Genomic DNA, 16725 nt, shown 5'->3' on the forward strand with positions numbered 1-16725 from the left:
TACTGGTATTTGATCTGTGCTTTCATGGATATATTTGTATCTGAATAAAGATTAATTGATTGATTGATTTGATAGAGCTTATCAACCTGCATTTGCATCACCCTTTCCTTCTGTAAATTAAGACTAGGCCTGCCTCAGACATAAAACAACTATACATATAAACTCACAAATTTAACAGCGGCAGTATATAGCTAAATCATATTTTGCAACTCATTTGTACATATACTGAAAAGTAAGTATAACGAATACTGTGCACAGTCCACTAGTGGCCATCAAATGAACTTTGATGTTACCATCATCTAAACCTAACCTTGAACTAGAAATTCAAATACAACACATTAACAGCTCTGTGTGTCTTTCTCTTTTAAAGATCACAAAAGAATGATGGGAATTTCCTCTAACAAAATAATGAGGATAATGTATAAACTATTTCCTTGCGTATGAGTGCATGTTATACAAACAATGCAACACAAAAATATTGGCTATACAATGGTCTTTACAGAACCCTGCTTTCGATGCTGGAATAATATAACAATTACCAGCCTATTCATGCAGTTCAGATAAAACCATCTTGATAAAGACTTTCCGAATACTATTTAAGAGACATCACAAAGTTATACCATGTTCGTTTGAATCATTCTTTTACAAAATCAGCAATAAAGTAGTACTCCCACACAGGTCTCTGGAAAATGTCCAAATAAAAAGCATATGTTAATTAATTCTGCTAAAACGCTACAATACTAATTTAAAATCAGATTACTCCACCAAGCCCTGAAACGCCATTCACTCTTTACCATTCACTGCCCAAGCACTTGCATACCTGTGTATGACACACATTTATCAAATGTTTGTATTTAGCTTGTTCAAACGCAACTTAGACACTTCCTATCTCATTTGTTGCAAACTGCCATGATGGATCGACAGAACAATAAGAAAGTAATGTAACACCGCTTTCTAGAATATGTCTGTCCTATCAACATATAGGAGGCTGAGAGCCCCTATAAAATCTGATACCCATTACATATGATATACCTCTCATGGAGAATTGATGTAGTATGATCTTCATGGAGAATTGATCTAGTATGCTCCATCCGACCCAGGTCATATTAACAAAAAGGTGATGAAAAAAATATCTGAAAGTACAATCGGCCTTCATCTGAAAATATTACACAATGGAATGCAAATTCTACATTTTGGGTGTTGAAACCATTATAAAGGTAACCTAAAAAAGTCCAGACTTCTCCCCCCCCCCAGCCCCGGGTTTTAATTAGCTCATAGTAGCCTACAAAACTTATAACACACCAAGTTCTCTGAATTCATTAATTTTTTCCTCCATTGATTAATTGAAACTTTTTTTCTTTCAAAACTTTACTATACATTTGGCATAAATGTCAATGTACTATTTGATGTGTTCCTGGTAAAGTGTTTTGGAATGCAAGCGCTACTCTCAAACAGCTCATTGTATCAATAGTCAAACATAGAGCGCACAAAGTCATCTAAGTGAAAAATGTTGCATTTTAATAGTTTTGTGCACGTTTTCAGATGTTTCACGGTTGTCACCAATTTGAAACTACAGATTGTCATTGATAAAAAATAAAAAGTTGCAACCTGAGCCATTATTCAATTCAAAGAGCCATTAAATTATCTGAAATGCATTCCGTCTTCTCTTTGGTCCTTTCCAAAAACAAAAGACATCAGCCGAACCACTACTTCTGCTAATGTCATACAGATCTGAGATTCACAAGCCTTCTGCTCGTCCCTGTAGGATTACAGCTCGAACCTCCACTTTCACCTGGCTAGTTGCATATTAAGTGACGTGAGAGAATCAATAGTTGAGTCAGAACGGGAGTAGAGTATGTTTTGACATTTATTTTACTAAACAATGAGTAACAATTGCATGGAATACCTATGACTGTCTGACTTGTTCACAAACATTTTTATCATACTATTAAAAGCAGAGAGGGGGACAAAAACAACAGAACATTTGCAACCATGTTGTACCTGTCTATAGCTAGCTCAATTAAAATCTAGATTACATAGAACCTAGGTAAAAAGAACTATACCAAAAATCCATTACATTTGGAGTAGCTTACACTAGCAGCGAATAACAAAACAAGAATATAATTATTATGCAGTTAGAACGTCAACAACAATCAGTGCATAGTTAATTCCTTATTTCATATTACAAAATGTGTAAATACTTTCCCACAACCATGAAAATTCGGGATCATATTGTGTATCAGAAACCATTACGAGTGATAGCACAGTACAGTACTAGAGGTATCTCACTATTTCTCAGTAATAGGCTACAGTTCTTAGGGACCTAAATGTCACTACTTTAAACAGGTGATTAGCCTGGCGCGACAGCACCTGCATAACAACTTTCTCCAGTGAAAAATATCAAATCCCTCGGACACAGGATTAACGGTAAAAAAAAAAAAAAACTTGCACTACATGCATCAATATTAGTAAAAAGCATCCAGGTGCACAAATAACTAATGACATGAAGGTAACTAACAAATGTTCTAATAAATGCAGATTCAAAAAAAGATAACATACTCCACAACAGTCATCAACTTCTGCATTACACTCTTGACAACACTTCCCACATTTCGGCAAAAGAATTTTTGGGGAAAACAATAAAACTGCTTTGTTCAAATGCCATGATGTACTTTCAGAGAAAGTTTAAAATCAACAATAGTTCAAAACAACAGGAAAAGTATTCTCTACGGGACACAGCTAGATAAAGTGATACATGGACCAATGTTTCAACAAAAAGAAGCAAAAAAAGAGGTGCCAACTCAAGTCCTATGAACCTTGCCATTAAACCCCATGATTGAAGCAGCAGGTATTTCCTTATGGTGGGCAAGCTGCGGTTGCGCATCTAAAATAGCGCGCATGTACTGGTGGTTATGCATGAGGGAGCATGTTTCACTCACCGTAAGTAATACTGTTTTAAAGCGAAGGCAGCGTTGGAACAACTTCTTGGAAAGTGAAATTCTTCCACTATCTCTCCCCACTGATTCTTCTCCGAAACCTGTGCAAAACAAAGAGTGTCAGGGTAGCAAAGGCAGCCTCATGGGGACTGAGATCAGACAGTATATACGGTGTAAACAAACTGTGTGCCTTCACTGCACAGAGTGAGTGGGAGGGGATGGCAGCGTGATCGTGCGTGAGCCTAGGAAGGCGGTTATTTCTGGACAAACATTCATATGGTGGTGTTTAAATATGCCAGTTTCATTCATTTACTCCACCTAGAGCCACCACGAACACAAATGGGTTGTGTTTACATTAAAGGTACATCAATATTCCGAAAACTGTCAACGGATAAATGACGCAGAAGAATCCCACCAATGAGTATTGAATATGTCTGGGGAGCCCTGTCCCATGCCTGACCGTCCCACTACGGCGTCCGGGTTTTGGTGGCTCTGGGAGGCCTGCATGTCTCGTTTGGCCCTGCAACCTAAGGTGGTTAGGGTACTACTGACAGGGAGCCCTACTCGTAAGGTCCGGTGACCGCCGCCCCCTGTTCGGCCCGGTTATCGAAGTTTAACATGCCCGCTAAATTTGAGATCTACTAAAACTGCAAGCCCAAAAGGGGGAAGAGGGCGGTGAGTGTTGCTGTTAGAGCAGGTGGGAGGGAGCAGGGGCTGGCTGGCACTCGCTGACACAGAGGTATATAGTGCACAGTTAATACTGGGCGCCACAGCCAGGATATTACCCAAGGCATAAACAATACAATTACAAATCACCCTCAAAGTGATATTCCACGTTGCTTTTAGCACGCCACCCTTGTCAAAGTGGTAAGCAGATAACTTCTTCGGCAATTATTTTTAATATGATCATTTACATCAATATGCGCGATCGAGTAAGGCAAATGTAAAACGATAAACCCATCACATTATCCAATCATGCCTCCTGTCCATCCTTAACTTACGTCATTATGGCAACATACAATTTTAACGCATTGCGCCTGACTATGTAGCCTTATACACAAGTTATAGTTTCTGAAAATACTACTTAAATTTGGTGAAAGATTTCCTTAACTTTTGTCACCCACACCTGTGCTGGTAAATTTTTAGCAAATGCTGCAATTCTCAGAAATACATAAATGCATTTGTCAATGTCAAAATAAACATCCACAGCACACATTTGTAAACAGACTTCTCGCGTGTCACCCCATCTGCTCCCCAGGCACATTTTAAAACAAGAAACTTCATCGATTAATGCAGATTACACAGTTTAACTCACAGTTCATTGTACTACATAAAAACTGAAGCTTAGCGGTGCATAGTACCTCTAAATAACGTCTTCCTCACAGCCGGCCTCCATTCTAAAAGGTAGGTCTACAGAAGTGGATGTAGGTTACAGGCACCACAGCAGTAGTGAATATATAACAAAAAAACACACAAAAAGCAGTAAGTGATTCCCACCATGTACCGTTTCCTTAGAGGGCCATTTTCGACTACTGGAGGTCACAAAAATATATCCAGACATGAAGGGAAGTTACTTTTCATTGTGTATTACCCTGCCCTAGGAATTGCATTCACCAGGGGGCCCTTGCTATTTTCGAATATGGTCACAAAAATATATCCAGATATGAAGACGAGTACAATACGCATAGGAAAAATACTAACAAATACTGTCTAACAAACTTTACCAACCTCCTTCCTTACACAAGACAGCAAAGCCTAGAATCAAATATTGGCAGCACCCGGACAGGCAAATACAGATTACGCATACAAAAAGATTACGGACGTTTGTCAAGATACTGCTGTTCTCTCTGTCCCAAACATCATTATTGTGTTTCCTGTAAGCGTAAGCACTACACTGGTGAATTAGTGCATGAAGTATAAAGTGGACAGAAAGGTATTGATTGGGCAGTGTAGCAAAATAAACATACATTGGAAGTGTATTATTGTATTGACTCAATGCCTATAATGCCTTGCCTGCTTAAGAGAAGCCATGATCACAACAAAAAATATCACAAACATCATACTTATAACAAGTTCACGACCAACAGTAAAAGAAGTACAAGGATTAAAAAATGCAAGGCTGGACACAGTATGACCCCCTGCGCCCTCCTTGACCAACACCACCTTTACTTGTGGGATTCATATGAACTGAGCTCTGGGCACAATGTATAAACCTAAAACATGGATGTGTAACAAAAATGAACATAAAAAAGGAAAGACCGAAACTAAGTTATTCCCAAAGACTCCGCACCTACAAAGCACTTTCTTACTAAACATTACGTGCTCTGTCCAAAAGTCGTGAAAATACTAGCAACAATCACACTTCTGACTGCCAACCGTAAGTAGCGAGTAAAATGAAATACAGCAGTGCATGTTCAAATCTTGGCACCACTTGCCCCAAAATCTATACTGACAGCATCATTAATATATTACAGGCAGTTTGAGCAATTTATATGAAGAGTATCCAGTCAACAATTTAATGGATAAAGCATATAAATAAGGGCTATGCTGATGTAAACATGGTTATCTCTATAGCAGGTTACCAGCCATTCCCCATTGTGGCCCTCTACTATGCATTACTCAGGGTAGCAATACCAGACCATGTAAATAATGACAGTAGTACAATAAAATCAAAAAGAATGTAGGAATTGAGTATTTCGAGATATCAAGGAACTGGATAAAGTGTCTAGGCAACACATTTGAATAAAATAAACACATAAATATACTCTTCTCCATAAGCCTTTTCCTTCAGCATAAAAAAAGCCTTCCATTCAACTTGTTACTCAGGCTAGCAATTGGAACGCATAAAACACTTACAGAAGGCACATATTAAGAAAACTACACAAACTAGTATTTAGTGACAGTCTTCCTCACCCAGACTAGGCCATTCTAGAAGTACACAACCAAGATATTCACAAGAGTTGTACGGCTGAACAAGTGATTTTTGCAGCTCCCTCCTGATGCTCATGAAGGCCTTCCCTTACAGCACAGTACAAAGGGTAGCAATTCCAAAACACGTGATAGGGCAACAAATTCACTGCCTAGCAAAAACACGCCATGTCAGTAATATATAACCAAGCACTAAAATAGTGGTATCAAAGAGGAACATGCATGCAAATATGCTCTTCTCTACAACTCACAATTTTTAAGAAGGTCTTTAATGCTACATACTTCTTAGGCTACTAATTGCAACACATGTAGCCAGTGGGAACAGCCCCATCTGTCAAAATACAGGAAGGTGCTTGTCATCTTAAATTCTTTTACCACCCCATCACCCAACAATATCCACATAAATTCATTCCCTTCCACACATTACTTACAATAACAAAGGCAGGTAATGACAGCACCCGTGAGTACGGAATAGATTGTACATTTGTATACTTATGAACACAGGCCATCCCTGGGCTACCCAGTCTCCTCTCACCCGTCATAACCGAATGAAGGCCTTCTTTGCTATACATTGCCCTAACTATCTAGCTACCTACAATGACAATTGCCTAAGCCAGGAAACTCAAAATCAACTGCTTTTGAATAGTACATGGAGCGATATTGGCAGGCTCTGGGACACCTCAGGCCTCTCTCCGCAAAGGACCTTATTCGCCCCTCTCTACCCGGACGCAGTCCAGAGCAGCAGCGAGGGAAATCCAAAAAGTGTTTGACAGGAGGAGAATGAAGTTTGCCGGCGCGGCCCCCCGCTCACCTTAGAGAAGCCTCCCAGGGTAGTGACCCGGGTGTAGAGAGCATGCAGGTCCAGCTCCCTGCCCGCCACAGCCGGCAGCTTTCGAAACCGGGACCTGTGCACAAAGAGAGAGTGTTAGAGAGATCCGACAGATGAGGCCGGCGATTCCGGACCCCTGGCAAAGCTACCCCTCCACCACCCCCCGTGTCTTATAGGTTTAAGGCTAAATGGGTCTTCTCACCCTCTGCTGTGGTGGAACTGCCTCAGCTCGTCCAGGAAAGCTTGCCCTTTCCTCCGCTGGTCCTCTTGAGGTTTCCCAGTCGAGTTTGCCATCCTTTTTGGTTTTGGGGATTTTAAAAACAATATCTATTTTTCCCCCTTTATATTAATTTTTTTAATCCCCTCTCGCCGTGTTAGGGAACCCGAGTCCCCATCGTCGTCTTCGGGACAGAAGGGTCCGGAGAGTGGTCTCTTTTCAAAGAAAAGTTGGGATTTAAAGAGGGGGGTGATAGCAGGGCCGTCGGCGGGCTGAACTGGGGGGGTCTGGGATCTTCAGCAGGGCCAACGGAAACACGGACCCGGCTGCCCCGCGCCCCACTCCATGCCTCTCACCAGCTTCGGCAAGGGAGATCCAGTGTTTATTTCCAGGTTTATTTGATTTTTAAGGGTTTTTTCTGTCGGTTCTTTCGGGAGACATCCAGGGGAGGTGTATGTGTGTATGTATTGCACGGACACCGCAGCCACCTCCACGGGCGCACTTACCACATTCGATCACACACCGGCCGCTCGCGCCCGCTTACAGGACGCACTCGCGCTCTGCACACACTCACACACACAAAAAGAGCCCGGGATATGCGAGGCCGCGGCGGCTGCTGCTCGCCTGAGAGAAGGGGATTGTGTGTGTGTGTGAGAGGGAGGGAGCGAAAGAGCCCGGCAGCGACCCCTACACTAGGCCGGAGGTACTGCGCACTGACAGAAATGGGTGGTAAAGTCTGGTCAGCTGTGGCTCCAATCAAATGAACGCCATCTTGAACAGAACGACCTCACGCCAATTTATCAGCGACTTTCAGCTTTATGTCCGAAACAGCTTCATAAATTGAATTATAAATATACATTTTTTTATGAGTTGGAAAATTTTCTTAAACTTCATAATTTTCACAAGTGAATTTATTAAAGACATCCTGGTTTCAAAATATTTGTAGGCTGTATATACTTGCTAATTAATTTCATACCAATAGCTTTACTAATATGTGATGATTTAGCTTCGTACTTTCGTTATCTGTCTGAAAGCTCTTTGAGCTTATTTAATTAAAAAGAACGATGTGCTCTAAAATGGCCGGCGTGGGACTCCTTGCCGTTTGCAGTCCGCTTTCTCTATCTTTGGCATGAAAGCAGCCACCCCAGCGGTAAGCGGCCAAGCCGGGAACAATAGAACAGACCAAGGGTTCGCCTTCCCGTGCTTTAGGGATCGTCTGAAATGTGCTTTACTATTTACGTTGAAGCTAAGCGGAAAAAGAGAGCGGGGAAGAGATCAGGAAGGGGAAACGAGAAAAAAACGACTACTACCATTTTCTCAGGACAAGGCAAGAAGAATAAGGCAAGGGAGCGTCATCGAAGAGACTAAAACGAAAAAAAACATTGCTACCTTCGTTACTTCGGGGAACGGAAGGGGATCTGACACTCTATAACCATTAGAAGTAAGTGAGTACAATTTGAGTGATTTTTCTGACTAAAGAGACAGAAGTTTTACTTAACAGTTTCTTACTCGATTTTTGATGACATTTTTCTTGTCAGAGAAAAAGCGCTGGTTATGTTCTCTAATATATATATATATATATATATATATATATATATATATATATATATATATATATATATATATATATATATATATATATATATATATATATATATATACAATAATAATAATTATATATATAATATATATATATATATATATATTATATATATATATATGTGTGTGTGTGTATATATATATATAATTATTTCTTCTTCTTCAATTAATGTATGTTGATGGTTATTTACTCAGATCAAAAATAACGTTTATTGTTAAAAAAGACAGGCCACCTTGAAAACATTCATTTGAAGTGCCAATCCATGGTAACAATACATGTTTAGAAATAAATTGAAATGCGTAATTCGTGAATAATGAGAAATTTCCTAGTTGGCACAAAAGAAAGTTTCAGTTCTATTAAGGACGCGGAGGAGAGGATTTTGCTTGTCCTTTCTCCATTTTATTGGACAGCACATTTAAAGAATAAGTAAAACAAGCATTTACAATGCAATGGTCTCAGCATCATTAAAGGTAGAGCTATTGGCATTGCTCATGACATTTCTTTTTTTTTCTTTAAATCATAAATAAATGGCATTGTCATTTACATTGCCAATACACAGCACTCTGCACTCAACAGCACACTGCACTCAACAGCACACAACACTCTGCACTCAACAGCACACACCACTCTGCACTCAACAGCACACACCACTCTGCACTCAACAGCACACACCACTCTGCACCTGCACTCACTGCTCTGCACTCAACAGCACACACCACTCTGCACTCAACAGCACACACTACTCTGCACCTGCACTCACTGCTCTGCACACTCACTCTGCATTCTGCACTCACTACTCTGCACTCACTACTTGTTAGACGGACCGGGAGGGTCGGCCGAGGACAAGGGGAGAGGTCTCCGGGGAGAGCCGTCTCCAGCGATCGTACAGACAAGTAACTTCCCCCCCACAGACGGACACCACACCAGGATAAGGTTCAACGATACTTTATCAGCAATTCTTTAGGTACGGTAAAATTATACAAGGAGGTCTGGACTCAGGGGTCCCCTCGATTCTGGTCTCTGGATTGGGAAAAGGGTAGCGGGACAGTCTTGTTACCAATAGATGAAAATAGCTCTCAATCCTCGAGCTCGGCGTTCTAGATGATCGGGCCGCGGCGGAGCCAGGCAGGTCCCGAGATGGATGAAGGAAGCGACGGTCCGCGGCGGAGCCAGCAGGTCCCGATGAAGATGGTGGTTACAAACGGTCCGCGGCCACGCCAGCAGGTCCCGACGACGATGAAGGTTACGAAGGTTGCGGCAGCGCCAGCAGGCAGGACGATGGTTCGCAAGGCAGGGCTACGGCAGCGCCAGTAGTCCGTCAAGGATGAGTTCTTCACTGCGTCTCTCGACTCCAGGATACAACTGCCTTCCTGCTCTGGAGCTGCCCCAGTTATAGGGCTGGTGCCCTTTGATGTCCGGACCCTCGCACTTGGAGGTTGGGGGGTCCGGGATGAAGGGGTCCAGACACCCAGCAGGGGGGTGGAGCCAGCGCCCGGGGAGGTTGTGGCGAGCGGCACCTGGTGAGGGAGACCCATCGACACCTCTTTCTCCCATTGACCTGCCAAGTAGTCCGCTCACCTCCTGGGTGGATGGTGGTGCCGGGATGTCTGAGGCCTGGCCAGGCCCAGGGTTGGGGTCGATCGGGGGCCACGCGGCCTCGTGGCGGAGTGTCCAAGATGGCGCCCGGGCTGGGCGCGCGGGCCAGTAATGGATCGGGCCCACGAGGTCGATATGTTCAGAGGCAAGGGTCCCGGAGGGGACGGAAAACGTGAAGTGGTGGTGTGTGACACTTGAGGGACCGGGCTCGGGCCTGGTCGGGCAGAGGGGGAGCGGCCCTTCACGTGGCCTGTCCAACATGCGTCCCCCCCAGCTGAAGGCGGGGAGAGTCACCCATCCTCTTGGGGACTCTCCTCGTCGAGGCGGAAAAACCGGGACAGGCCATCTGCGTTGGCGTGATCTGGCCCAGGCCGGTGTTCAACAGTGAAGTCCATCCCTTGTAGGGAGATGGACCAACGTAGTAGTTATGGGTTTTCCCCCCGCATCTGCATCAGCCACTGCAGGGGTCGATGGTCGGTCTGCACCCGGAAGTGTGTGCCAAAGAGGTAGGGCCGGAGCTTTTTGAGGGCCCATACCACGGCGAAGGCCTCCCTCTCGATGGTGCTCCAGCGTTGTTCTCGAGGTAGGAGTCGCCTGCTGATGAAGGCCACTGGCTGATCAAGGCCTTCGGTGTTCAATTGAGACAGGACCGCCCCAATGCCGTGGTCGGAGGCATCCGTCTGGACGACGAATTCCCGGCTGTAGTCGGGGGCCTGGAGCACAGGGGCGGAGCACATGGCGGCCTTCAGTTGTTCGAAGGCTGTTTGACAATCTGGGGTCCAGTTGACCTTCTTGGGTTGATTTTTGGACGTGAGCTCTGTGAGGGGCCCCACTATGGTACCATAGTCTTTCACGAACCGTCTGTAATAGCCCGTGAGTCCCAAAAAGGCGCGGACCTCGGTCTGGGTGATGGGGGGCTGCCAGGACTGGATGGCGGCAATCTTGAGCTGCAGAGGGGCCACCAGGCCGCTTCCCACCTGGTGTCCGAGGTAGGTTACGGACCCCTGACCAATTTGGCATTTGCTGGCTTTGATCGTGAGGCCAGCTTGCTGAAGGGCCTGTAGCACCGCTCGGAGGTGGTGGAGGTGGTCGGACCAGTGGTGGCTGTACACAGCGATGTCGTCTAGGTAGGCGGCGCTGAACCCTTCGAGCCCGGCCAAGACCTGGTTGACTAGCCGCTGAAATGTTGCGGGGGCATTCTTCATGCCGAAGGGCATGACCTTGAAATGGTAATGGCCATCAGGAGTGGAAAATGCAGATCGTTCTTGGGCCCGGGGTGTGAGGCCGATCTGCCAGTAGCCCGCCGTCAAGTCGAAAATGCTGAGGTAGCGGGCAGCTCCAACGCGGTCGATTAGTTCATCCGCCCGGGGGATGGGATGTGCGTCTGTTCTGGTGACCGCATTCAAGCCCCGGTAGTCGACGCAGAACCGGAGTTCCGGTGTGGTGCCGGGAGCGGCTGCTTTGGGGACCAGTACTACTGGGCTGGCCCAGGGGCTGTCTGAGGGCTCAATGACCCCGAGGGTGAGCATTTTGGTTACTTCTTCCTGGATGCAAGCCCGTACCCGATCTGGTACGCGGTAGGCCCGGTGGCGGATAGGGGGGCTGTCCCCCGTGTCCACGTCGTGCACACACCAGGAAGTGACACCTGGGGTGAGGGAAAACAGGTCGGCGAACTGCAACAGAAGGTCTCAACATTCCTGGCGTTGGTCCAGGGTGAGGGCTCCCGAGAGCCGGACCCCATCCACGGAGCCATCTTTCTCCCGAGTCCGTAGGAGGTCAGGAAGGGGTTCGGAGTCTTCTTCGGCTCCATTGTCTGTGGCCATCAGGAGGCTGAGTTCTGAACGCACAAAGTGGGGTTTCAGCCTATTAGCGTGGAGGACTCGGAGGGGGTTCCGTGAAGATTCCATGTCGATGAGATAGGTGACAGGACCCTTACGCTCGACTACTTTGAAGGGCCCCGTCCACTTGTCTTGCAGGGCGCAGGGCTCGGTGGGGGACATCACCCATACCTGTTGTCCAGGTTCAAATTCGATGGAGGAGGCATTTTGGTCATACCACTTTTTCATGTCCTCTTGACTGGCCTCCAAGTTTGCTTTTGCCAGCTCTCTGAACCGTCGGGTCTGGTTGCGGAGGGTTAGGAGGTATTTGAAGACATCTGGGGGGTTCTTTAGAGGGGGTGGTGGACAGGCCACACGAAGGGCCGCTCTCCCCCGGCTCGACCAGGCCCGAGCCCGGTCACACAAGCACCCCACACCACCATTGCACGTCCTCCGTCCCCTCAGGGACCCCTGCCCTCGAGCATGTCGACCTCGTGGGCCCGATCCACTGCCGGCCCACGCGCCCAGCCCAGGCCGCCATCTTGGACACTTCACCACGTGGCCGCCTGGCCCCCGGCCGACCTCAACCCTGGGCCTGGCCAGGCCTCAGACATCCCGGCACCACCATCCACCCAGGAGGTGAGCGGGCTACTTGGCAAGTCAATGGGAGAAGGAGGTGTCGATGGCTCTCCCCCACCAAGTGCCGCTCGCCCATCGCCTCCCCGGGCGCTGGCTCCACCCCCCTGCTGGGTGTCTGGACTCCCTCATCCCGGACCTCCCGACCTCCAAGTGCGAGGGTCCGGACATCAAAGCACGCCAGCCCTATAACTGGGGCAGCTCCAGAGCAGGAAGGCAGTTGTATCTTGGAGTCGAGAGACGCAAAGAGGAACTCATCCTGGACGGACTACTGGCGCTGCCGTAGCTCTGTCCTGTGCACCATCGTCCTGCCTGTTGGTGCTGCCACAACCGTCGTAACCTTCATTCTTCATCGTCGTCCGGATCTGCTGGCGTGGCCGCGGACCGTTGTAACCGTCATCTTTCACCGGGACCTGCAGGCTCCGCCGCGGACCGTCGTCCTTCCTTCATCCATCTCGGGACCTGCTTGGCTCCTCCACGGCCCGATCATCAAGAACGCCGAGCTCGAGGATTGAGAGCTATTTTGAACTCACCGGTAACTAAGACTGTCCCGCTACCCCTTTCCTCAACCACAGACTCGAATCGAGGGGACCCCTGAGTCCAGACCTCCTTGTATCATACCAACGTAACCTAAGAATTGCATATAAAGTCTCGTTAACCTTCAATCTTGTGTGGTGTCTGTCTGTGGGGGGGAAGTTACTTATCTGTACAGTCGTTGGAGACGGCTCTCCCTGGAGACCTCTCCCCGTAATCTCGGCCGACCCTCCCGGTCCGTCTAACATTGGTGGCCAGCGGCGCGATCCGAATCACCGCATACGTACAGAGAGTAGCTCACCCCACAACGAACCACAATGACAACTAAAGAGAGCGGATCAACTGAGAAGTTCCAAATGGAAAAACTAGAGGAGTACAGCCATCGTCAACTAAAGCAGTTCTGCATTGAACTAGGTATCGCTACCACCGGACTAAGCACCAAGGACGATTTTAAGCATGCCCTAGAATCTTGGGCAGAGACCGGGGATACCGAAACGCCTGAGCAAAGCACCGCGAAAAAAAGCAACACGGCCCCTGAAGGGCAAAGAACCGGTCTCTCGCCAGACGAGATCCAAGAAAGAGAAAAAACCCGACTACACGAGCTAGAAATGGCCCGACTCAAGATGGACGTAGAACTCAAGTTGGCCGAACAAAAAATAACCTTAGAGCACCTACGTCTCCGAGAAGAAAGAGAGGAGAAACAGAGACAAAGGGAGCTCGAGGAAAAGAAACTAGCGTACGAGCACGAACGGAACCTAGCCGAGATCAACCTGCGCAAGCAGAATAAAGAGTTGGGGGTGCCCGAGAGACCACACACCCCCGGGACCACGGAGAAAAAAGTACACATCCCCAAGGATGTTGTCCGAGAATATTTTCGAGAGGACGACATCCAGCAATGGTTTAAGGCCTATGAAATCGCTATGACTGCGCACCGGATCGATAGAAACGATTGGGGAGCCGGCCTATGGGGCAGATTCCTCAATGAGGGCCGCGATACCCTGTTACAGCTCCCAGACCACCAGATGACCTCCTACGACCATATGAAAGCGGCCCTTCTCACCCGCTATGGCCTCACGCCCGAGATGTACCGTCAGAGGTTCCGAGACTGCACACGCATCCCGGGTACAACTTGGGTGGACTATGTAACGTACTTTAGCCGAGCTTTCGAAGGATGGATCAAAGGGAACAACGTCACGACCTACGAGCAACTGTTCAATCTGATGGTATGGGAGCATCTGTCCAACAATTGCTTCATTGAACTACGCCAACACCTCCTCGACAGCAAGTTAACCGATCCCCGGCAGCTCGCAGCCGAAGCTGACCGGTGGGAGATCACCAGAGTGGGCCGGAATGGGTCCTACGAGCAAAACAGGAACAACAATGGTCACCACCGACCCAGAGGAGGAGGAGGCCAAGGGCGGGGAAGAGACAACACTCCGGCCGCCCCCGTTACCAGCACCACCCCCCCGGCCAACCGGGGCAACACCCCGGCGCGACCGGGGTACAGAGCAAACGTCACGTGTCACCGATGCCAACGAGTCGGCCACTATGCAAACGACCCAAGCTGCCCGCAGTATCAGAGTCCAAAACCCCGCCATGTGGCCGCCGCAGCACTAGGGGAAGAACAGATCTCCGAGGAACAAGAAACAGACGAGCAAGAGTATCCAGAGTGGGAGCCAGCCGCCATGACTCTCGCGTGCTTAGGGGGAAGAGACATGGTCCCGCGGGTCCCCCTACCCGCTAACACCCAGAAGTACAGCCAATGGGTGAGCATCAATGGACAACGGGCCGAAGCCCTTCGGGACACCGGGGCCAGTGTGACAGCCGTCCGCTGTCACCTGGTGACCCCAGAACAATATCTACCGAACATTCTCTGCCCTGTACGCTCAGCCGACAACTCGGAAAGTCTGTGTCGGATGGCCTGCGTCCCTTTTGAGTGGGGAGGGGTCTCCGGCATGTTGAAGGTGACGGTCCGAGACGACGCCCCCGTGGACTGCCTCCTCGGGAATGACCTGGAGAGCTCCCCGTGGGCCGCTGTGGAGCGAAAAGAACACTTGGGGATGTTGGGCGTCCCGGACTGGGCGTGCGTCACCACCCGGTCCATGGCCGCCCGTGCCAACCATCACCCGGAAGAACCAGAATGGCCGGCGCCACCGCCTCCGGTCGCCCCAGCCGAAACCCCCGACCATGACACCCCCCTCGAACCGGCTCAACCTTCCGACCTCGCTAACCTTGACCAGTGGGCCCAAGAGGGGGGACCCACACAAGAACAATTTCGCCAGGAACAGAAGACCTGTCCCTCCCTTGAGGGACTCCGCCAACAAGCGCTCGCCCAAAGCGCAGGGGACACCTCCGGAACTCATTGGGTCTACTGGGACAATGATCTGTTATACAGCGAGCAACGAATCGCCGAGCTGGGGGACAACCGAGTACTAGTAGTGCCCCTCTGCTTTAGAGACTTCCTGTTAAACCTGGCCCACGATGTCCCCCTAGCAGGGCACCTAGGACAAGATAAAACTTACAGTCGCCTAGTGACCCACTTCTTCTGGCCCAAAATGAGGAACGATGTGCACCAGCATTGCCGATCTTGCCCCACGTGCCAAGCCAGTGGGAAGAGCGGCCGCAAACTAAAAGCCCCCTTGCAACCTTTTCCAGTAGTCACGACCCCATTTGAGAGGGTCGGAATAGACATTGTGGGACCCCTGGACCCGCGTACAAAACAAGGACATCGCTTCTATCTGATCGATATGGAGTCCTCCCGGAACCCCCTCCGAGTCCTCCACACCAACAGACTGAAACCCCACTTTGCACGAACAGAACTCAGCCTATTGATGGCCACGGACAATGGGGTTGAAGACGACTCCGAGCCTCTCCCTGACCTCCTGCGGACCCAGGAGCAAGACGGCTCCGTAGATGGGGTCCGACTCTCGGAGACCCTCACCAGAGAACAACGCCAAGAGTGCCAAGCCCTCCTGTCACGGTTCGCCAGTCTGTTCTCCCTCACCCCAGGTGTCACTTCCTGGTGTGTGCACGATGTAGACACCGGAGACAGCCCTCCTATCCGCCACCGGGCCTACCGCGTACCTGATCGGGTACGGGCCTGCATCCAGGCGGAAGTGGCTAAGATGCTCACGCTCGGGGTCATCGAGCCCTCAGACAGTCCATGGGCCAGCCCGGTCGTACTGGTCCCCAAAGCAGCCGCCCCCGGAACCACACCAGAACTCCGGTTCTGCGTCGACTACCGGGGCCTGAATGAAGTCACCAGAACGGACGCACATCCCATCCCCCGGGCAGATGAACTGGTCGACCGAATGGGAGCTGCCCGCTACCTTAGCATCTTCGACCTGACAGCAGGTTATTGGCAGATCGGCCTCACACCCCGAGCACAAGAACGTTCTGCCTTCTCCACCCCCGATGGCCATTACCATTTTACGGTCATGCCCTTCGGTATGAAGAATGCCCCAGCGACTTTCCAACGGCTCGTCAATCAGGTCCTGGCGGGGCTCGAAGGGTTCAGCGCCGCCTACCTAGACGACATCGCTGTGTACAGCCACCATTGGACCGAGCACCTCCACCACCTCCGAGCAGTGCTGCAAGCCCTTCAGCGAGCTGGCCTCACGATCAAGGCCAGC

At 48.8% G+C, this 16725-nt stretch overlaps 1 protein-coding gene across 2 annotated transcripts in view; it reads right to left on the bottom strand.

Annotated features, from left to right (window-relative positions):
• The window catches only part of ARID2 (AT-rich interaction domain 2), a 1159914-nt gene extending 1152297 nt beyond the window's left edge, over positions 1-7617 (bottom strand). The window contains exons 1-3 of one of the 2 annotated variants that reach the window (XM_086919090.1): positions 6896-7617; positions 6676-6769; positions 2940-3037 (exon numbers count right to left, since the gene is read on the bottom strand). In XM_086919090.1, the coding sequence (XP_086775216.1) occupies positions 2940-3037; positions 6676-6769; positions 6896-6987 (284 nt within the window). In that variant the 5' untranslated portion in view covers positions 6988-7617. The remainder of the gene's footprint in view (positions 1-2939; positions 3038-6675; positions 6770-6895) is intronic. The other variant, XM_086919091.1, reaches the window with a different exon arrangement.
• Between the last annotated feature and the right edge of the window lie 9108 nt (positions 7618-16725).

This window comes from Lissotriton vulgaris, chromosome 1_1 (genome assembly GCF_964263255.1).
Source record: "Lissotriton vulgaris chromosome 1_1, aLisVul1.2, whole genome shotgun sequence".
NCBI lineage: Eukaryota > Metazoa > Chordata > Amphibia > Caudata > Salamandridae > Lissotriton > Lissotriton vulgaris.